The sequence below is a fragment of the Hemitrygon akajei genome, chromosome 7 (assembly GCF_048418815.1).
Source record: "Hemitrygon akajei chromosome 7, sHemAka1.3, whole genome shotgun sequence".
Classification (NCBI taxonomy): Eukaryota; Metazoa; Chordata; class Chondrichthyes; order Myliobatiformes; family Dasyatidae; genus Hemitrygon; species Hemitrygon akajei.
Window position 1 is genome coordinate 106,586,327 of NC_133130.1, and position 23,563 is coordinate 106,609,889.

General features: G+C 38.2%; 1 protein-coding gene across 6 annotated transcripts in view; it reads right to left on the reverse strand.

The window, feature by feature from the left end:
• Nucleotides 1–408: 408 nt before the first annotated feature.
• afdna (afadin, adherens junction formation factor a) overlaps nucleotides 409–23,563 on the reverse strand; it is a 230,143-nt gene continuing 206,988 nt past the window's right edge. For 2 of the 6 annotated variants that reach the window (XM_073051631.1, XM_073051630.1), the window contains 5 exons: nucleotides 18,302–18,331; nucleotides 16,864–16,998; nucleotides 12,206–12,731; nucleotides 8,608–8,701; nucleotides 409–1,670 (listed from right to left, as the gene is read on the reverse strand). In XM_073051631.1, coding sequence (XP_072907732.1) covers nucleotides 1,517–1,670; nucleotides 8,608–8,701; nucleotides 12,206–12,731; nucleotides 16,864–16,998; nucleotides 18,302–18,331 — 939 coding nt within the window. In that variant the 3' untranslated portion in view covers nucleotides 409–1,516. The remainder of the gene's footprint in view (nucleotides 1,671–8,607; nucleotides 8,702–12,205; nucleotides 12,732–16,863; nucleotides 16,999–18,301; nucleotides 18,332–23,563) is intronic. The other 4 variants (XM_073051632.1, XM_073051635.1, XM_073051634.1 and 1 more) reach the window with 3 other exon arrangements.

A 23,563-nucleotide genomic window follows, 5' to 3' on the forward strand; every position in this document is an offset into this window, starting at 1 on the left:
GACACAGCCTTGTGGGACACCAGTGTTAAGGATAATTGTGATGAATGTGTTGCTGCCCATCTTTACTGGGATGATCTGTTGGTCAAGAAGTCAAGGATTCAGTTGCAAAGGAAACTGTTCAAGTCCCACATCAAGGAGATAGCAGATGAGTTTGGTTGGAGCTGTAGTCATTAAACATAAGGTGTCTTTACTGTCCAGATGCTCCAAAGTGTAGGACAAGAGAGATGGCATCTAGCAATAGGTGAATTGCAGTGTTCCAATGATCAGCCATTTTTTTCTCTCGCAGTTTGACCAAAGATCTTCAACATAAAACTTTGTTTCTCTTTCCACAGGTATTGCTGAATGTTTCTAGCATTTTGATTTTTAATGAAAATTACAAGTGTAAGTATGACAAATACAGATTCTGAATACATACAAAGTAATTTATTAAAAATAGGTTGCAAGTGAAATACAGTAGAAATATGATACTACAGCAGTTTTGATGCTCAGTAAAAGTTTAACACTCTAGGTGACCACACAAAGAACTCTGTAAACCCAACAGAATCCTTGAAATATACCAGTTATCCTCCCAGATCAGCTCTGAATATCAACACTGAAAGAGCAGTAGTTTATTTATAAAATGACAGTAATGTTTCAGTTGTTTCTACCAAGCTGTTGATATTCAGGATGCTAATTTACCTACACATTTTCTCAGTTTACTTATAAGCTCCAAACTTTTCCTTCATGGGGGAGGGGGAGAGTTACTCCCAATTACGTTATCTACTGCTTCTTGTTACACAGTTGAAATGATACAGCACTGTTTCACATATGAAACAGTTCAATAAGTAAAAAAAATATGTACACTCCATCTTCATTAGACAATTTAATTATTGTACATTTTTTATAAAGTGATTCCTTTCCTAAGGCAGTGGAAGTCTACTCTATGTTGTGAAGTGTTCATTTATCCCTAAATACAATTATAGACCACAATATTATACAGAAAACTGCTCAGTAACTAAAATCCAGATCAGAACACTCAAAGAGGAAAATTTAGCTTGAATCAACCTTTTTTTAAAAATTAAAATGCACATGAAGAAAGCTTTTTTTTAAAAAAAAAGGTCGAATGAGGTCCACATTTCCCATTGATTAGCCACCTAATGTATAGCTGAAACAATTGAGGCACCAGCTGCTGGGTAAGTTAAAAAAAATCTTTCAGCACATTTAGAAGCTTCTAAAGTTACAAATTAACAATTCTGTATTACATCAAATTCCTTCACTTTAATGCTGTCTCCAAGTGTAGTGTACTTGGTATGCCAAAAAAATCAGAACCCCAAAGTGAACAATACCTTCATTTAATTTCATCAGGGAAAAAAATAACAGTGCTCAATTTGTTTAGCTAAATAATATTGGTATGCAACTCAGTGGAAATTTAATTTCCTACATCCTATATTACAGTTGTAATCATCTATGATTTAAACATACTGTACAAACTAGAAATATTCTGTTTTGAGCTTTCAACTGAGTTAAGGCATCAATTTTATTTTGTGTTCAACTCATTTTCTAGTTCCATCAGTTTTCGTGATGCCTTCACTTTGTTGGAAATATCCTGTCCATGTGAGAAAAGACGTTGGCGTTCTTTAAAAGTTAAGTTTTCTGGGGATCCTTTCACTGCAGGGACTTCTGAGACTTGGCTGAAAATTTCAAAATATAAGCAAAGAAGTTAATATACTGGGATATATGCAGTTATAATCTGTATATCTCTTACAGATAGTTGCAAGTTTCAGACAATATACAGCATGCATAGTACCATTAGTTACTGTCCAGATCAATTTTTATATCCTACTACTATATTTGAAGCTGATTAACTTCTACCGACGTTCTTAATTGTTATATTTTTATGCAATTCAAAACAGATCTGGGCCTGAAACAGATTTCCAGTACCTTTTGTTCCCTTCTTTGGCCTTCAAATTATCAAAGCAAGGTTAAACTTCTGACAGACTGTTCAACTGACCAATTTGATAAGTTACTACATTAAAGGTACTCAATACAATAGATAGAAAGTTGCAGTACTGTACGAAACTCTTGGGCACATATATAGCTAAGACTTTTGCACAAGTACTGTATTTATCAATGTGGAGTGGAGTGAGTTTGTAAGTTTGGCAATAGCAAAGGGTAGAAACATAGAAAACAGAAAGCCTACAGCACAATACAGATTACACAATACACCTACAACCTTCAGCCCACAATGCTGTGCATTGTGCATGTACTTACTTTAGAAATTACCTAGGGTTACCCATAGGATGTTGAAAATAGTGAGGGTAGAGCACTGTGGGAGGTGTATGAGATAGGTGGCAGAAGAATTCTGGGGGGGGGGGGGGGGGGGGGGAGGGGAGGAGAGCAGCACAGACACATCCAGCCCTGAGACACCAGGCAAGGTCACTTCATTCCAAATGAATGCAGAAGCAGAAGGCAAGTACAGATTGCCTGCTTTTTGATCTGCTTGTTTTTTCCAATCTTACTCTGTTTTTGTCTGTACCAGGAGAAGGGAAGGAGGCATTTGGGGGTTGATGTGACTGTTCCGTTTTGGTTCACTTTGGGGGGGGGGGGGGGGTGGTATTTGAGGGTTGATAACCATGCTGCCTTTTACTTTCTTTCTTGGTTTCATGGCTACCCAGAGAAGAATTTCAGAGTTCTGGTCTTTGATAATAAATGAACCTTCGAACAATTGGTTTTCTGATATTACAGAATGTCTCTCTGGTGCTTCCCACTCCCCCTCCCCTTTTCCATTTTCCCAACCGTGACTCCCTCTCTCCCTGCCCCTTTCCCACACTCAGTCCACAATAAAGGTCCATATCTGAATCAGGTTCACTATCACTCACTCGTGTAATTGCAGCTGCAGTGCAATACATAAAATTACTACGGTACTGTGCAAAAGTCTTGGGCACCCTAGCTATATACTGTATATTTTTCACACCCAAAAAGAACCATACTTCCTAACTTTTTATTCCTGATCTAATACAGCGGGTATCAATTATTTTCTGCTTTGTGATTAATAGTATTTGCATGTCAAATCTTACTCTTTCCTTGATCATGTTCTGACATTCCTGTCATTCTTTTCCAGATTTCTTTAAATACCTAAATTTAATTCTTCTCTGACAAACACAAAATGCAAAAGTTACTAGAGTGCAACTTTATATAATGTTATATTGTAGCGGTGTGCTACACGCAGCGCTGAAATAACGACACGTAGTCGGTGAACTGCAGTTGCAAAAGAGGTTTATTCAAACTTCGCGGCCTCGCTTTAAAGCCTTCCTGTTCCCGCCCTCCCCAGGCGTATTCACAGTCCCGTCCCACGCGCGGGCTTTTCCCCTTGCTGAAGCAGGCTTGGCGCCCTCTTTGGGACCGGTTCGAGTGCACTGGGAAGTGGGTTGCCACAATATAATATTAATGAATGTTGGTCTCTTAAAATATATTTTAAGAGAAGGGAAAACACTAGTTATAAACATTAGTCAGAAATGTTAGACAAATTTAGATGAATTAGTCAAGTGCATACTAGAAGAAGTGAATTTACAGGAGGAGAACAGGTCTTTCCAACTGTTCGTCCCAAATGCTAACTTGTACAATCATGTTTTACCCAAGTTTCATACACTACCCCCTTTTCCTTGCTTCTTTACTATCTAAATTCCTTGCCATTATCATTGCAGTGGATCTGTGCCATAAGGGAGCACCTCTAATTTTTCAGAAGTTTGCAAAGATTCAGTTTGCCATCTCAAATTTAAACCTCTACAGGTTGCATCATGGTCTATTGAGAAAATACCAGTGCCCTTGAACAGAAAAGCCTACAAAAAGTAATGAATACAGCCCAGTCCATCATGGATAAAACCTTTCCCACCATTAAGCACATCTACATGGAGCGCTGTTCTAGGAAAGCAGCATCCATCCTCAAAGACACTCACAATTCAGAGCATGCTTTCTTCTTGCTGCTGCTGTCAGGAAGGAGCTACAGGAATCTCAGGGCTCACATCACCAGGTTCAGAAATAGTTATTATCCTTCAACTATCAAGCTCTTGAACTTGACGGGAGAAAACTTAACTCACCCCATGTCTGAACCATTCCCACAAGCTTTTCTTTCTTTTTTTCCCTCTCTCTCTCCCTCCCTCTTTCTTATTTATATTATTTCTTTTTCTATTTGCAGTAGTCTTTTGCACATTAGTTGTTTGACAGTCTTGTGTGTCTTTTTATTGATTCTATTGTTTCTTTGTATTTACTGTGAATGCCTGCAAGAAAATGAACCCCAGGGTTGTATATGTATTTTGATTATAAATTTATGTTGAACTAAAAGCTTAGTGATTTCTTTCTTGAAAGAACTCAGTGACTGAGCCTCCATAATACCCTTGAGTAGAAAATATGCCTAGGTTTCCAACTCTCTGGATGAAGAAATTTGTCCATCTTTCCTGAATAGCTATCTTCTTACTCTGAGGCTGTGATTCCAAATCCAAGGCAACTCAGGAAGAGAAACACAAATGCCACATTTAACCCCTGGCAAGCCCTGCAAGAATATGATATTTCAAAGACATTAACTTAATCATCTAGAGACTAAAGGCAAGTCCAGTTCATCATTGTATGATAAGCCCATCACTCCAAGAATCAATCTTGTGAATGCTATTGTACTCCAATCAAATATATTCTTCCATAGGCAGGGAGAACAGATCAGTATATAATATTCAGATGTAATCTCCAGAGCCTTATATAATTGGAACAGCATTTTTTTTTTACCATTCTACTAAAATCCTCTTGCAACTAAGTACAGTTACACCTTTTGCCTTCTATTGTTTTTCACTTCATATGAAATTTCTGTGATTAGAGTAAAAAACGTAACACTAAATAAATTTTCAAGCATTTACCGTAGATTCCGGACTACAGAGCGCACCTGATTAAAAGCCGCAGGCTCTAATTTTAGAAAGAAAATCAATTTTGTACTTGTACAAGCCGCACCGGATTTTAAGCCGCAGGTGTCCCACGTTGTAATATGAGATATTTACACAGAAAGATATTACACTGTGAGGATTTTTTAACTTTTAATTAAATCCGTATGGTAACATAAACAAATACATATTGCAAATGCTTTTTTTCGAACCGTGCCTGTAACACGGCTACTTTTAAATATACACACGTATCGGTAACACACAAATTACGTTGCGTATACTTTTTTACTGAACAGTGCACGAACAACATTCCAATATCTCCTAACGACTGGTAAAAAAATATATACTGCAGCCTACCAGGAAAAGTTATTGATCACCTTTAACTTAAAAGCTGCATCATATGTTTGCAGCGTTCTCGCGCGAGTCTAATGCGCTCCGCCCCCTCCTTTCCGTTTATCGCAAACCGGTATTTTCCCCACAAGACGCGGCGAAACCGGATGTGACGTCATAGCATCCCGGGATGTAGTACAGAAAACAAATATACTTAAAACACTTCTAACTTTAACTAGAAAATACTAACAAATGAATTACTAAGCGAAAATATTATAAACTAAATAACTGCCATAAAGGCAGCACAATGCTTTTCTTCGAGTGTTTTCCATGTTGATGAGGGCGAGTACAAATGACTGATTTACAATAATTTAATTGTGAAAGTGCGCTTGATTTATCGTACAATTTCATTGGACCTCTGTGAACTACTCATCCATTTTATTGGTCTACTGTTACGAGGCAAAATGTTTTTGGCGGCATGAAAAAAAACCATGCATTAGCCGCACCGTGGTAAAGGCCACAGTGTTCAAAGCTGTTCAAAGCATGGGAAAAAAGTAGCGGCTTATAATCCGGAATCTACGGTATATTCAAAAATATGCTTTTTATTTCTGACCCTCCAAAAAAATGGGTGACCCATTTTCCAGTCCCTAATTTATTAAGTATGCTTAAATCTCTGAAACACTGTGCATCTTCCTCTCAGCCTAGCTTTATATCATGTTTTGTCAGCAGTCAACAGATGTTTTTAATATTAAAAGTATATTAGCCATGATGAAAAAAACCTTTAGAGTTCTATGTGGCACCTTTTACTCCAGTTGAAAATTGATTCCTATATACATTTCGAACTGCAAATACCCAATATTCACCATCTTGCTATTATGGTGATCATTACCTGTGGAGGTATAGAAATGGATCCAGCAGCATAGACCAGTCAGATTATGTCAATCAGTGTGCATCGTTGCATTGTCAAATACAATGCTCCAGTTTCCCACAACTGAAAACTGCAGGATAAAGACTGCTTTGCCTGTAGTCCTTAAATTGGGTATTTCTAGCTCTTTAAAGGTTGGTGGAACATTTAAGGTCACAATACACAGCTCCATGAGGAAAGACGTCCCTTAGAAAGAATGCTATGCTCCATTACATGAATGGAAGTTACCACCCCTTTCTTGTTAGGATGTAAGGAGCTCTGAAGCAACCCATGTTGTTGCTGCAATACCTCAGATTTCACATCATGCACAAATATTCGAGTATTTGGTTGAGAACTGCTACTGAGAGTCTTTTAAAACTTAGCCAAAACTCATAGTAGAGTTTTCTCTCCAAATTAAGATCTGTGTTCACTTTACCATTACCCTATCAAAATCCTTCACACAGCATGCTAAACCTTCTGACTTCCTTGCCTCCAAATGGAATGCAGAGTTTGTTTCTGAAATAATGGGTGGGAATTTAAGACAAAGCGATTGTTTCTGCTCACTTTTAGGGTCTAGTTTCTCTCTCTTCCATGTTTAAGCTGGTATAACTTATCTGAAGTGTCAAAAGGACATCATCTACGAGTGCCCCATGGCTACAGCTTTGATTTTGAGATAGTTTGAGGAATCAAAACAGAAGTTGCTCAGGACAAGAACAGGTTCTGCCAGGCATTTGACTGGGTTAGAGGAGGAGAGCAGGTTAGATCTTTGTTCCAGAAAGAAGCAGAGCCCCCCCAGACCGTCCTGATGGGGGTAGTGGTGTATAAGGAGGACCAGACCTCTATGATGAGAATGATACAGTGAGGGCCAGGGAGTTGAAAGTTTTCAAAATGGTCCTGGATGTAGATGGGATGGATTTGGACAAGGGAGACAGGATAGAGTAAAATGTCAGGACAGAACAAAATGTTCTGATATTGAACGAGTGAAAGGAAGCAAGAATATACAAAACCACATAGTAATAACAAATTTGGTTCTGATAAAACTAATTTTACAAGTATCTTACAAAAAACTTTAGGACAGTAATCATTTTTGGACTCTCACATTTTACATAATTGAAAGGCAATCACCATGAGAACTTTTCTATGACAATTAAACTTTGTGTTGTTCTACAGTTTAGCCATTTTCCTTGTACTATTTCAACTAATACTAATGGCGATTTAAACCAGTTGCTACTTAAAGCAACCTTTTTTAAAAAAAAAGGGATAGAATAAATAGACAAACAGAAAAAAATCAGGGCAACAGAGTCAAGTTGAATGAATAGACTCCTGCTGCTTCATTCCATAGCTTCAACAGAGAATAATGCACCAACAAAAGCTATTTCCTCTCTAAATTTACTTAAAACTCAAGCTTTAGAGGATTTGGGATCTGGGAAGATACGACACTTGAGAGAAATGGATATGCCACATTACACAATGTATTGGCATATTAATTTAACATGCAAGTAAGATTAACACAATCCGACCGGGGGGGGGGGGGGGGGGAAGAGAGAGAGAGGAGGAGGAGAGAGACTGGAAGCTGTTGGAACTTTAGTTTGTTGCTGGCATCGTAAGACTGGGAGTTCCATACTCCCCCTTGCACAAAAGGTTGGGAGGCTGGGTTGATTATCCGCACGCAGTGCACAAAGGATGTGACTGTCACTTTATATAATTCATATCTGTGGATTTGTTGGTGTATCTTCTAGTATCACTTTTGTTGGCCCTTTACCTGGACTCAGGGTGTTGTAACCACTTGAAGATGATATTCCTGTGACTGTCGCCTGGTGATATTTCTAGTGGATTTCGGAACGGCTCCACGGATAAGATCTTTGACGATTGTTATTTTGTTTACCCAGCTGGGAACCTGTGACTCTTCGTAATCGCTTTCTCTCTATATTATATCCTGGATTACAAATCTCTCCCCTCACCCACTTATTTTATGGACTACTGAACTTTTCTATTTTACCATTTTAAGACTTAAAGAATTGTTCCTAAGCTTGGTAGTTTGGGAGCTGCATAAGTTACTATATTCTGAGTAGGTACTAATAAAGATAGTGGTTTTAACATTAAAACATGACTCAGTGTATAATCTATTGCTGCTGGTACGTAACATTCCAAATACAGTACATCTGAAAATTAACAGCACTTTGTAGATGAAAACTTGACTGAACAAATTTAAGGTTAATGCATCTATCAGAGTAGTTTTTCCATTTGCTCTATATTAAAATTCTTTATAATGATAAGAACAGTTTTGCAGTCATTTCAACTTTGGTCATGTATTAATATCACAACCACCAATTAGTATGTATTTTCTAAATGTAAAGCATTGTACTAGCTAGATACACAGAAAATATTTAAAATGCCCTGGACTACTTCATTCCACCATCACCACACGAGTTCCAACTTTTCAATCAACATTTTGTCTTTTTACCTTACCCTTTATTTTGTTCAAGGCGCTTCTCTCTTGGGCCTTTGTAAATTTCATTTGTTCCAGTATTACTTGCTGATGAACTTCCATATGAACTAAATCCTATTTAATTTAAAAAAAATCTTAAAAAAGGTTTACATCATTATCAGATCCAAACTATGCTTGATATCAGCATTCTATTCTTGAACTTGAATGGCAGGAAAATACATGAGAAGCAAATTCTAGTGAAGATTAACTCAAATTTTAAAAGTTGAACAATATTTAACTTAAGGATGAAACAAAGCTTGTTATACAAGCTTACTTTAAGCACTATTGATCAGTCATGTGGTCAAAATTCAAACTGCAGACTTGTTTTCTCAGAACTGTGATCTTAATCATAGGACATGTATGAAATGTCTCAGGATAAATAAAAACCTTGCTTTACTCTTCTATCAGATTCCTCCTTCATCACTTTTATCTTTAGCACCTAACACTTCTCAGCTCACATCACCCCCACCCATCTTCCCCATCATCTGGTCCTATCCTTGCCCCATCTTCAAGCCCCTTCCTCTCCAGTCCTAATGAAAAGTTTTATGCTAGAACATCATCAACGGTTTTATTTCCCTCCATGGAAGCTGCCTGACTTCCTGAGTTCCTCCAGCACTTTGTGTGCTGCCCAAAATTTCCAGCATCTGTAGAATCTCGCGTCTTGTGTTTAGGTACCATCTATAATATATACACTTTAGGAAGATTTTAATCCAAGGGATTGCTAGGAAAAATGTTAGCAAGCTTAGTTGATGGAATGTTTTGAGGATCTTAAAGGGAGAGAGATAGGAGAGAATTAACATCTTGGGCCAAAATAAGCAAAAGCACAGTTGTCAATGGTGGAATAAAAAAACTGAATGCACAAATGATGCAAAATGGAGTATTTTGGAGAAAGATTCTGGAGGATTAGCTGATTACAGAAGATTACAAGGTGGGTGAGGGAAGACTTCATGTAGGGATTTACACTGAAGATTCTGACTGACCAGGAAGCAGTGATCATAATATTGATAGATGAGCAGGATTTGAGAGTAGTTAGCAGAGTTTTAAACAAGTTCAACTTTATAGAAAATGAATGTTGACCAGAGAATTTTAGTATGGCATATTCTGGCGGCATCAGTAGATAAACTGTGACAAGGGGCAAATGCTCATTTACAGCTCTTTTTGCTGCATGCAGCCCATGTCTGGACAACATTCAGACTGGCTGATGGGTGCCACACAGTGATGGCAGCAACAGCCTCTAGTCTGACTCAGCTACATCATCACAGCTAACCAACTAAATAATCACTGTTTGGAGCAGTTTAGAGGCTGCACAATGTTTGCCAAATGTTTCACCTTCTGAGAATCCAAAGTCTTTCAAGCACCTACGAGGCAGGAACATAATGTAATATTCTTCACTCGCCTGAATATGTAGTACCATCTAATAATACAAACTATTCAACACAATCTACATAGATCAAAGTAACCCACTTGATTTGCTAACCCACAGCGTACAAAATGTCCTGCAGTGCAGTTATTCAATTAGGCTACCCTGACAACATATTCCAAAACACACAACCTGCATCATAAAATAAGCCAAGGCCATCAAGCTCCCTAGGACACCAATGTGTGCAGGTTTCTTACCAAGCTGCACACCATGCAGTAAATGACAGGACAGCCATATTAGTGCTTTAATTGCAAGCTCAAGCCAGGAACAATCTCCATTTTTCTGCATGAGCGTGGGTACAAAACTTTGATTTTGTACTTTCGTAACCATTTGCCCTTTGACTGAATTCTCATCCATTGCCTATCAAATTCACTTTCTCAATGACACACTGCAGCTGCAATATATGCCATCTAAATAGTGTATTATAGCTTCCCTCCAAGGCTATTCTTACGGCTCATGTCCCAAGCCTATGATTGCTACCATCTTATAAAGAGACAGGAGACATTCATTAGCCCCATTGCCTCCTCTGCTTATATCTCAATATGCTGCAGCTTTTCTCACAGATGCCCATCAATTTCTCTGATTTTATTGTAATTAGCAATAACTTCTTATGTCATAAGGAAATATGGAAGTAAAAATATGGGTCATTGTTTAGCAATATGGCGACTAGTCACATTAGACTTAAAACAGGGATTAATTTCCTTGCACAGCCAGTTACATATAAACTCTGAAATTCCATAAACTATTGAGTAGATTTCAAACTTTTAAATTGTTCTTTTATTACCTTCAAAATGGTTTTAACTAATTTGATATTCTTGCTTGAAGATTACTCAAACTTTGTTAATTCCTCCTATTCCACAATACATCCATTTAATTCATCAGCAATGCTGAGGTAACATGTTGCGGATTTTTCAGTGCTATAGCTCATCAAAATAAAATAATTAATTTTCTTTAACCTTTCAGAGATCATGAAAAGTTAAAGGCAATATTAAATTTCATACTGAAAAATTTCCAAAGCAATACAAAGTCTGCAATTGAATAATACATGACCACATCACAGAAAATATATTTTTTCCTTTAAAGATGACAATTTTTGAATAATTGTTCTTAAATTTGAGAGATTTTTTTCATGCTAAATGTAAATTTCAAACTAATTTTTTTTACTACCATTCAAAAAGAATGCATTAGCTTTCTTCTTAAAGCAGCTATGGTTAACACCAGAATTAGGAATCAAATGTATCAGGCAGATGAGAGCGTTAGGTGACAATGGAAGATTGTGAATGCAAGACTGGCTAACTTTTAGAATAAAAAATATTATAGCCACATTGCATTCCAAGCATTACTAATAAACAATTGTGAGATCTTCATTTACCCAATGAAAACTATTTGCTCGTTCATCCAATTCTTAACTTTGAAACAAAAAAAACAAAATACTGGGGGGAAAAAAGCTCAGGTCAGGCAGCACTTGTGGAAAGAGAAATGTTTCAAATCCAGGATTCGTCATCAAATGTTTCCAGTATTTTCTATTTTTAATCATGATTTCAAATATATATAATATTTAATTTTCATTGTCTGTTAATGTTGAATGCTGCTGTAAACTGGTTAACTGGTACAGATTTACATAAATCTCTAAAAGCAGGGTAAATTTGAGATTCACAATTAATTATTCATAATGCTATGTTAAGTTACACCAGATCAGTTCCCCTTAGCAAAAGGAATAGTAAAAGGTTTGAAATAATCCCCAAAATGGGTAAAGACCACAAGCATTCCAATTTGCCACATTCTCTTCCTGTATCTGGAGAGGGGTTTAGGGAAGCATTCATTCACAGAACAGAACAAAGCCAAAACCAACAGTACTTTGATTGGAACAACTTTAAAAAAAAGAAAAATTATGCATTCATTAGGATTATTAGGGGAGTACAATTAAAATATTTGAGAGGATAGGACAGAAGTAGTTGAAGATAAGAAATTAAAGAGTAATATTCAGTGACTACGGTAAAAATTGATTGATTGATTCCTGAATCAAGTAAAATTGTGTTATATTGGAGGAAGAGACGTGTATGTTAGGCAAGAGTTATAATTACATTCTCAATCAGGAAATTGCAAGAAGCAAGAAAATCTAAAAAAGGTACAAGGTTGTTACTTGTACTTGTCTCTACCTTTCAAACCACTCTGTGGCATGGAGCTCTGTTTGGTTGGAGGGGGAGGTGGGACACCAGTTTTTGAAGCAGTACTGTTGGCATTGGCAGATGGCGGTCGGAATGAGTTTGAAAGATAGCAGCCATCTGAAACCGGGCGGGGTTGACGAATAAATGGTGGCTGCCTAGGGGCAGAAGGCAGTTCACCATACGATTTTCTTGTAATGGAGTACTTATCCTGACCTGAAAGATTTGCATCTTCCTCATCCTCATCATTGTATGGGACAAACTTGGCAGTGTAAACTTTGTCAGGGGAGACGATCTGTGTTTTGATGTAAGAAATGTTTCTCTGAGGAGGGGGAGGAGCGTTAGATGAATGGGATGGGGGAGGAATTTCATACTGCTGGCTTTCAGAAGTATAGTCCCGTGGAAGGGGAGGCCTGTACAGACCGGGTTCATCAGGTTGAAGCAACTTCCTCTCAGCTTCTTCTTGTTGTCTACGTCTTTCAGCTTCCAAGCGTGTGTAATACTCTTCTTCCTGTCTTCTCTAATGGAAACCAGAAAGTTGTTAGCTAATTTGCACATACTGCAATTAGTATATCTACCTTATATTTAAAGTCCAAAACAAAAAGTGGATATACATTGTAAAATATCAGTATTATAAAAAGCATGCAAGGATTTACTTTAATATGCAAAATATTAAAACCCACTATTTTCTGCTAATTTTAGATAAATATTTAACAATTTCTGTCAGGAAGTCAAATAATTTTCAAACTTTATTTTAGTGTTCTTCTCTCCTGATTTTCATGTCCTTCTCTGAAGTAACAGGTAGTATGCAAAAACTAGTTTCTCCAGATTCAAAACAAACAAGAAAATTTACAAAATGTGCTGGCGACAAGGAATAGAATGATAGAAGACAATGGCACCAATCTTCTGTTGGCTCCAAGATCATCAACCACCTCTCCCTGGAGCTCACTTTTGCTGTTGTCCCAAGCACTGTCTTCTGATGAGAAGGAAGCTGGATGTCTTTTGTATGTGGTTCAATGCAGCCACAGAAATTTATAAATCAACAAGATCACTGGTGAAATATTTTAAAAGTATTAAACTAAAGACAAAAAGTAATATCAAAAAAATACATCTGGAGTAAATTATTCTACCTACTGATGTACGATCAGTTGTTTTTCCCATGGATTTCAATCAAGGTGTGGGGGGTGGGAATGGCAAGGAAGGGGAAGAGTGCATGCTTGTGCTGCCTCATTGAAACCAAATGGAGACTTCAGCTCAGCATAAGAACAGTTATAATAGCCATCATCTTGTAGGTGAAAAAGTGGCATTGATTGAGTGGACTTGTTTCCAGGGTGGAAATGGCTGATACAAGGAGGCATAGCGTTAAGGTGTTTGGAGAAAAGCACAAGATAACTGTTGATCCTTAGCTTTATTAACATAGGCAATCATTTATATAGAAAGCAGTAGTTCATTCCTGCCTCGACTATGGTGACCCATTTTCAGCTCTGCATGTTTTATGAAGCATTTGATAACCTAATGAGTTTATTGAAAGGCCTAATAGAACAGGGGAAAATCATTCTCCAAAGCAGAAAGGTTGAAGACAGATGCTTAAATTTGGCACAGAAGAGAAAAGCTCAAAAGGCAACATGAAGAAATAAGAACAGATGAAAATGATCAGGTATGTATTGCCTGTAAGAATTCAACTATTCTTCCACCATAAGCAGTGGAGGGACACTGGGTCAGGCAGCATCTATAGGAGGTAAATGGACAGTCAACATTTTGGGATGAGATCCTTCATCTGGACATGCGGCTCCAGATGAAGGATCTCATCCCAAAATGTATAATCTCATTTCCAAGTGACAATAATTTAGTGCTAAACTGAGGTAATTCTGTACTGTGGTTTCATGGTATCTGGAAAAACAAAATTAAGATTGCTTAAACTTATGTCATCCATTGACAGAAAAGGCATTCATCCCAACAATCAGTGCTGGATTCAAACCCAAATTCTATCACAGTCGCACACAGTTCTTAAAACAGATAATTGAAATCAAAATATTGAGTTATTGCTCAATGAATCGGTTAAAGTACTAAGTTATTCCTTGATCTTTATTCTGCAATGTATACAGTATGAAACCTTGAAGTGATTTATTCAATAGGTAGTAGTTGGTACTGAATGCTAAACTTGAATGCTATTGGTAATACAAGTACACTAAAAAGATGCAGTTTCAGACACTTTATCAGGAGCACCTAATATGCAGACCACCTGGACAGCACCAACACCTACGTCAGGATGTTGTTCATCGACTATAGCTCAGTATTAAGTACCATCGTTCCCACAATCCTGATTGAGAAGTTGCAGAACCTGGTCCTCTGTACCTCACTCTGCAACTGGATTCTCGACTTCCTAACCGGAAGACCACAATCTGTGTGGATTGGTGATAACATATCCTCCTCGCTGACAATCAACACGTACCCCTCAGGGGTGTGTGCTTAGCCCACTGCTCTACTCTCTGTATACACATGACTGTGTGGCTAGGCATAGCTCAAATACCATCTAAAAATTTGCTGATGATACAACCACTGTTAGTAGAATCTCAGGTGGTGACAAGAGGGCATAAAGGAGCGAGATATGCCAACTAGTGGAGTGGTGCCGCAGCAACAACCTGGCACTCAACATCAGTAAGATGAAAGAGCTGATTGTGAACTTCAGGAAGGGTAAGACAAAGGAACACATACCAATCCTCAGTGGGATCAGAAGTGGAGAGAGTGAGCAGCTTCAAGTTCCTGGGTGTCAAGATCTCTGAGGATCTAACCTGGTTCCAAAATATCAATGTAGTTATAGAGAAGGCAAGACAGACTCCTACTTTATTAGGAGTTTGAAGAGATTTGGCATGTCAACAAATACACTCAAAAACTTCTACAGGCAGACCATGGAGAGCATTCTGACAGGCTGCATCACTGTCTGTTATGGAGGGGCTATTGCACAGGACCAAAAGAAGCTGCAGAAGGTTGTAAATCTAGTAAGCTCTATCTTGGGGTACTAGCCTACAAAGTACCCAGGACATTTTTAGGGAGTGGTGTCTCAGAAAGGTCCATTATTAAGGACCTCCAGCACCCAGGGTATGCCCTTTTCTCACTGTTACCATCAGGTAGGAGGTACAGAAGCCTGAAGGGACACACTCAGCGATTCAGGAACAGCTTCTTCCCCTCTGCCATCTGATTCCTAAATGCACGTTGAATCTTTGGACACTACCTCACTTTAAAAAAAAATACAGTATTTCTGTTTTTGCACTTTAAAAAAAATCTATTCAATATACATAATTGATTTACTTGTTTATTAATTTTTTTCTCTCTGCTAGATTATGTATTGCATTGGACTGCTGCTAAGTTAAGAAGTTTCATGTCACATGCTGGTGATAATAAACCTGATTCTGCAATATCAAATAGCTTTACATTTCCTCACAAAATTCAGAATGCATGCTTGATGCAGAGTTCATCGTCATAGTGTATTACAGTGGGATGATGATACCACAGCATTCAGGTCAGTCATCAAACCTTGAAATAAGGATTGGATTCAGAATGCCAAGAAATTAATCTCAAACTCTGCAGCAAATGAGACTTTGTACAGGATCTGAGATTTTATTGATTTCAATGGGAGCAATAGGGCTGTGGATTACAAGGTGAAAGGGAAGTTACTTTTAATTTTTTACATTAAGTTGTATTAAACATTTATGTTGACTTGTTTAATTATTAGTCATCCATCTGTGACATTAACTTGTTTCACTCCTGCTCCTTTTTTACTCTTTACTTTTGGAATGGAAGATACATGTCTTTAAGCAGGAGGGCCTGTCCTCCTGCAATACACTTCACAACTCCTATGTTATTTTTTATGCTTTCACTGTCTAACTAAACCAATTTTTCCTCATTGACCAGACCAACCTGTTTACAACTTATTACCGAGCTCACCCTGGTTTCAACCTATGAGACATAACTCACCCTCCCCCCCACAAGCTTTCACACGTTACAAGTTTCATTTCTCTCCTTTTCACTTCTGATGAAAGGTCTCCAACCTGATGACCATTTCTCTTTCCAGATGTGGCACAGCAAAGTATTGCATCATGTTCCATTTTTATTTTAGATTCCCAGCATCTGAAGTTTGTTTCATTTATACTTGATCATCTTTAAGTATAAACTTTCCCATTTATTTCAAATTTGATGGCTTTTAAAATGACTGGCACTCAGAAAAATAACTAAAATTCACTCATTAATATGCAGTAGATTAAACAATGGGCCTGACAGTCAAACATACCAGCTTGTGGCCATCTTGAAATGACTGTCCAGGGCAGGCAACCAGCAACTTGTGGACTTGATATCAATACTAGGCCAGATCATGACTTAACAAGGGGTCGAATCACTAATAGCTGGCTGATCCCTTTGGAATTGGTGGCCATCATATTTCAGTCTAGTATTTTTCTACTGGAATTTGGATGAAAATGATAACAACATGGTAATAAACTTTTTCATATCATTAACTGCACTGAAATCCACAATGCAAGCACATAAATAATGATATTAAAAGGTGCATTTTTAATCCATGTGGTTTAACCAGATACAGATTAAAAATTTGTGAGAAAGTGTCACAATGGTTGTTTGGCATATACTCAGAACCGAACCTTTTCATCGGTTCCTCTCTTTGCTCGCTCCTCCTCTTGACGAAGACGTTCTTCATCTTGTCTAGCTCTTTCTTCTGCTTCTCGCTTTCTGATTTCTTCCAGTTGCTGATGACGCCTGCGTTCCTCATCTTGTAGCTGTAATTAATATGTCAGTTTTTAATTTTAAACATACTAAACATGATAGTTTAGAAGGCAGAGACAAATTAATTTGTTCCACCCTGATGCTGGTCTAATAATCTGTCATCTCTTATAAGGACTTATGGCAGGAGAGAATGGACTTCTTGGAAGATCAATCTTACCACTGTCAAAGTTGCCCACTGACTTAAATAGCAAGCGCTTTAACAGCCTGTCATACAGTCTTAAATTTCTATTTGTATGCACCAGGCAGGTACTATTCCCCAATAATATTTTGCTGGCAGAAATGGCCAAAGTCAGTACTTAGTTTTAAGGCCAAATACAATGCTGATGCGTTATAGATAACTGAGCATCACAACTGAGATTAATATTACACAATGGGAAATTCTCACATTAATCTATAAACATAAATTATCATACAATTTTAATAAGTTAAAATATTCTGCACCAAACAAAATCAACAAGGAACACTATAATGTTCAATAATAGAATAAGGATTTTTAAACTAGTTATTAGAATACATTGTGAAATAGGAAGAAAGCAAAAAGCTATGCAACAAGCTGCATCGTGACATTCAATCATTCCCACACACACAGTACCGCCATTAACCTTAAGCATACACAATCAGATATACTTGTGGGCAGAGGGTTTGGATAAATAGCAAGTTGGAATACCACAGAGTCCAAAATGCAAAACAACTTCTAAAAGGTATAGAAAGAAATACTTCATTACTGTAATGCTCTAAACCAACATGCTTTTACCTCAACCTCTCAACCTGGAGAAATAATGGCAACATTTTAGTTCATAATTAAAAATGTATTAGTCATGAGAGTTTGAAAGAGATGTGAAATGACAAGTAAAATTCTTGCAAGCATTCAAATTCTGATTCCAAAACTCAATAATAAACATGCTATTCTTTAAAAAAGGCAATAAAAAGATCAAGAATCCCACAAGGAAACAAAAAAAATAATGAATAATTGGAATATTTACAAAAAGCAAATTAAACTAAATCACTGCAGAACCATAACTAGTCCACATACATGAAATTAGAAAATAAAACAGAAAATGCTGGAATTAAACAGCCTGTCAGGCAGGAGGAGAGAGAGCAACAAGCTCATTAACTGGTTTCTGATCATCTTTCCACACATGCAACCTAACTTGCAGAGCACTTCCAGCATTTTCTTTTGTAAAGTTTTAGATTAAAATCACTACTATATCCAGATGCAGTTTTCAGAACCGGAGACAAATGTGCAAAGGACAGAATAAACAGACAGGAACACAAGTAGGAAAAACAAGAACATACCAAATCTAGAACTGAGATAGCTGGAACAGTCTGCAGCAGGGGTGAGGAGGAAAGATGGAGCAAAACTATTAGTTAATTGTCAGTATCCATTTCACTAATTGCCTTAGGTAGCAATATTTGCCAATCCTTGCCAGGGCATCAAAGCTCAATGTCAGACATATAAAGGAAAAATAGCATATTTTGTGTTTCATTAAAGAAATCATATTCTAAAATGAAAATGAAATACCAAAGAAAAACACCAGAAAGCAGAGCATTTAACAGGCAATCTTAAAGATCCCCTTAGGAGTTACTTTTATAGCAAATTTTCAAAGGGGAATGCCATTTGTTGAAGATTTCTTCCCAAACATTCATGTTTATCAACTTATTTAAATTGATACCACTGGGCATCTGAAATAAACAAATAATAATTTTAATATTTGTATCTAAAAAGCTCAAAACCAAAGGTATTTTCCCTCCAAAGGCAACACGAGTGAATCTGCAGATGCTGGAAAAAAATAAAAACACAAAATGCTGGCAGAACTCAGCAGGCCAGACAGCATCTATGGGAGGAGGTAGTGACGATGTTTCATCAGGATGAAGGGTTTCAGCCAGAAATGTTGTCACTACCTCCTCCCATAGATGCTGTCTGGCCTGCAGAGTTCTGCCAGCATTTTGTATTTCCCCTCCAACTGTCTGGGTCTTTGCTACTATACAATGCGTGGCACTGTTGATCAGAAGTGTCACGGCTTCAGAAAAGGAGGAAGTCATGGAGGGATTGTCTACCGAGTGTGGGTGGAAGTTAGGAACAAGAAAGGGCCAATAACTCTACTGGGTGTTTTTTTATAGATCACCCAATAGTAACAGGGACATCAAGGAGCAGATAGGGAGACAGATCCTGGAAAGGTGTAATAATAACAGGGTTGTTGTGGTGGGAGATTTTAATTTCCCAAATATCGATTGGCAACTCCCTAGAGCGAGTGGTTTAGATGGGGTGGAGTTTGTTAGGTGTGTTCAGCAAGGTTTCTTGACACAATTTGTAGAAGAGCCTACAAGAGGAGAGGCTATATTTGATCTGGTATTGGGAAATGAACCTAGTCAGGGGTCAGGTCTCTCAGTGGGAGAGCATTTTGGATATAGTGATGACAATTCTATCTCCTTTAACATAGCATTGGAGAGGGATAGGAGCAGACAAGTTAGGAAAGTGTTTAATTGGAGTAAGGGGAAATATGAGGCTATCAGGCAGGAACTTGGAAGCATACATTGGGAACAGATGTTCTCAGGGAAATGCACAAAAGAAATATGGCAAATGTTCAGGGGATATTTGTGTGGAGTTCTGCGTAGGTACGTTCCAATAAGACAGGGAAAGGATGGTAGGGTACAGGAACCGTGGAGTACAAAGGCTGTTGAAAATGTAATCAAGAGGAGAGGCTTACAAAAGGTTCAAAAAACTAGGTAATGATAGAGATCTAGAAGATTATAAGGCTAGCAGGGGGGGGACATCACGTGATGACGTAGGATCGAGACGCAGGGACCCAGCTCTCCCGTAAAAAGTTAATAAATTAATGTTTAAATGAAGAAAAGTTAGTCAATACTCTCTAAAAGTTGCTTATAAACGACTCCGGACTGTGTCAAGCTATGCCTCAAGGAAAGAAGATGAAGAAAACTAATACCGGGAAGACTACGCAAGTTGGAACAAGAGCGAGGCCCACCTCTACCGAGGAGCCGCGATTTCAGGTACATTGTATCGCCGGTGATACTGAACAGGAGATGGTGGCAACGCTTGCCACTTCCAAAGGAAAAAACCATCGTGAACTGCGCAAACGCGAAGGATGGAGCATGCGCAAACAGGAACAAAAAGAACTACAAAGCCCAGCTACCACTGCAACTGAAAGTGATAGCGAATCGGAGGGAGAATCAAATCTCTCGGAAGGATCAGCTGAAGGAGGTAAAAGTCCTTCTAGAAATATAGAAAAGACTTTGAGGCAAATAATGCGTAAATTAGACACATTAAAAGTAATTAAAAATAACCAAAAAAAACTCGAAAAAAAAAATGACCAATATGGAGACTATGCTTGATAAAATGACAAAGAGACAGGAAAAAATGGAAAAAAGAATTACGAACTTGGAAACTACAACGGAAGACATGGTTGAAAGAATGGACAAAATGGAAAAGGAAAATACTGCTTGGACATCAGAAAGAAAACAATTTATGGAAAAAATTGATAAGCTTGAAAATCTCAGTAGACGAAATAATATTAAAATTGTTGGACTTAAAGAAGATATAGAAGGAGAAGATCCAATAAATTTCTTTCAAAAATGGATCCCTAAAAAATTGAAAATGGAAAGAGAAACTCCAATTGAGATTGAATGGGCGCATAGATCTTTAAGGTCAAGACCTCGAGCTGACCAAAACCCACGATCAATTTTGATAAAATGCTTACGATACCAAGACAAAGAAAAGATCCTGAAGGCCGCTGCCCAAAGTGCCAAAAATAGAAACGGGCCACTGATGATAGCAGGGAAACCAATTCTTTTTTATCCTGATATAAGTTACAACCTGTTGAAGAGAAGGAAGGAATTTAACCCAGCGAAAAAAGCCTTATGGGAAAAGGGTTATAAATTTACAATGCGTCATCCAGCAACACTGATAATTTTTTTGGAGGACGGAAAATTTTTTTTTTCCGACTATCGAAAAGCGGAGGAGTTTGTACAAGAACTTCCATCTATTCGCTAACTACACATAGAGGCTTCCAAACGTAATGGATTAAAGATGAAGATAGACCCAAGGAACAGAAGTGATGGACATTTATGGATATTACAGAAGAGAAAAGCAAAATTTTAGAAATACTAAATGAGAATAGTATTTTTTTTTCTCTTCTTATACATATACTTTTTTATGTTGCGGGGGAGCTGGGAGGCTGTGGATCGGTTACTGCGGGATTCACGTGTGTAATCATGGCGGTTGCCATGACCCGTACAGCAGAGGGGGGTAATGTTGTGTCTTTTTTCCACAACATTAGTAGGGGGGTATTTTTTTTTTTCCTTTATATTTTAATTTTTTTTCTATCTTTTTGCCTGGATGAATGGTGGGGACACACATAGCAACATGGAGACTTTTATAAAGATTTCCCAGGATACCACGAAAGTGGAAAGATTAGGTATTATTATAGATTGAAAAGAAAAAGAACTTTAACATATATTTAAAAAAAAAAATGAGAACTCCGTGGAGCATGTGGGGATCTTCCAACATCCAGGCATTTCCTTTTTTTTTCTCTTTCTTATTTTCTTAATAGGGATGTTAGGGGGGAGGGGTTAAGGGGAGGGGGCTGGGTAACACTTTTTTTTTTCATGCACATTTATTCTGTAACAATTTGAAAACAATAAAAAAAGTTTATAAAAAAAAAAAAAAAAAAAAAAGGCTAGCAGGAAGGATCTTAAGAATGAAATTAGAAGAGCCAGTAGAGGCCATGGCAAGCAGGATTAAGGAAAACCCCAAGGCATTCTACAAGTATGTGAAGAGCAAGAGAATAAGATGTGAAAGAATAGGACCAACTAAGTGTGACAGTGGAAAAATGTGTATGGAACTGGAGGAGATAGAAGAGGTACTTATTTGAATAGTTTGCTTCAGTATTCACTAAGGAAAAGGATCTTGGCGATTGTAGGGATAACTTACAGTGGACTGAAAACCTTGAGTATGTAGATATTAAGAAAGAGGATGTGCTGGAGCTTTTGGAGAGCATCAAGTTGGATAAGTCACTGGGACCGGACAAGATGTACCCCAGGCAACAGTGGGAGACGAGGGAGCAGATTGCTGAGCCTCTGGCGATGATCTTTGCATCATCAATAGGGATGGGAGAGCTTCCGGAGGATTGGAGGGTTGCGGATGTTGTTCCCTTATTCAAGGAAGGGACTAGAGATAGCTCAGGAAATTACAGACAAGTGAGTCTGACTTCAGTGGTTGGCAAGTTGATGGAGAAGATCCTGAGAGGTAGGATTTATGAACATTTTGAGGGGCATAATATGATTAGGAGTAGTCAGCATGGCTTTGTCAAGGGCAGGTCACGCCTTACGAGCTTGACTGAATTTTTTGAGGATGTGACTAAACACATTGATGAAGGTAGAGCTGTAGATATAGTGTATATGTATTCAGCAAGGCAGTTTTACAAGGCTTATTGAGAAAGTAAGGAGGCATGGGGTCCAAGGGGACAGTGGGGTGCCTCAGGGATCTGTTCTGGGACCCCTACCTTTCCTGATTTTTATAAATGACTTGGATGAAGAAGTGGATGGATGGGTTAGTAAATTTACTGATGACAAAGGTTGAAGGTGTTGTGGATAGCTTGGAGGACTGTCAGTGGTTACAGTGGGACAATGACAGGATGCAAAACTGGGCTGAGAAGTGGCAGATGGAGTTCAACCCAGATAAATGTGAAGTGGTTCATTTCAGTAGGTTAAGTATGATGGCAAAATATGATATTAATGGTAAGACTCTGGGCAGTGTGGAGGATCAGAGGGATCTTGGGGTCCGAATCCATAGGACACTCAAAGCTGCTGTGCAGGTTGACTCCATGGTTAAAAAGGCATTGGCCTTCATCAATCGTGGGATTGAGTTTAGGAGCTGAGAGGTAATATTGCAGCTATATAGGACCCTGGTCAGACCCCACTTGGAGTACTGTGCTCAGTTCTGGTCGCCTCACTACAGGAAGGATGTGGAAACCATAGAAAGGGTGCAGAGGAGATTTACAAGGATGTTGCCTGGATTGGGGAGCATGCTTTTTGAGAATAGGCTGAGTGAACTTGGCCTTTTTGGCCTTGGAGTAATGGAGGATGAAAGGTGACCTGATAGAGGTGTATAAGATGATGAGAGGCATTGATCGTGCAGAGAGCCAGGCTTTTTCCCAGGGCTGAAATGGCTGACACGAGAGGGCACAGTTTTAAGGTGCTTGGAAGTAGGTATGGAGATGTCAGGGATAAGTTTTTTTTAAAAACGCAAAGTGGTTAGTGCGTGTAATGGGCTGCCGGCGATGGTGGTGGAGGTAGATACGATAGGGTCTTTAAAGAGACTCCTGTATAGGTACATGGAGCTTAGAAAAATGGAGGGCTATGGGTAACCCTAGGCAATTTCTAAGGTAAGGAAGGACATGTTCGGCACAGCTTTGTGGGCCGAAGGCCTGTATTGTTCTGTAGGTTTTCTATGTTTCTAATTCACCGTTTTCTCCCCTCCTGAACTGCACACACCCATTTGTAGGAGAACAACGCTTGCTTGTATAATGTTTCCTTTTAAAT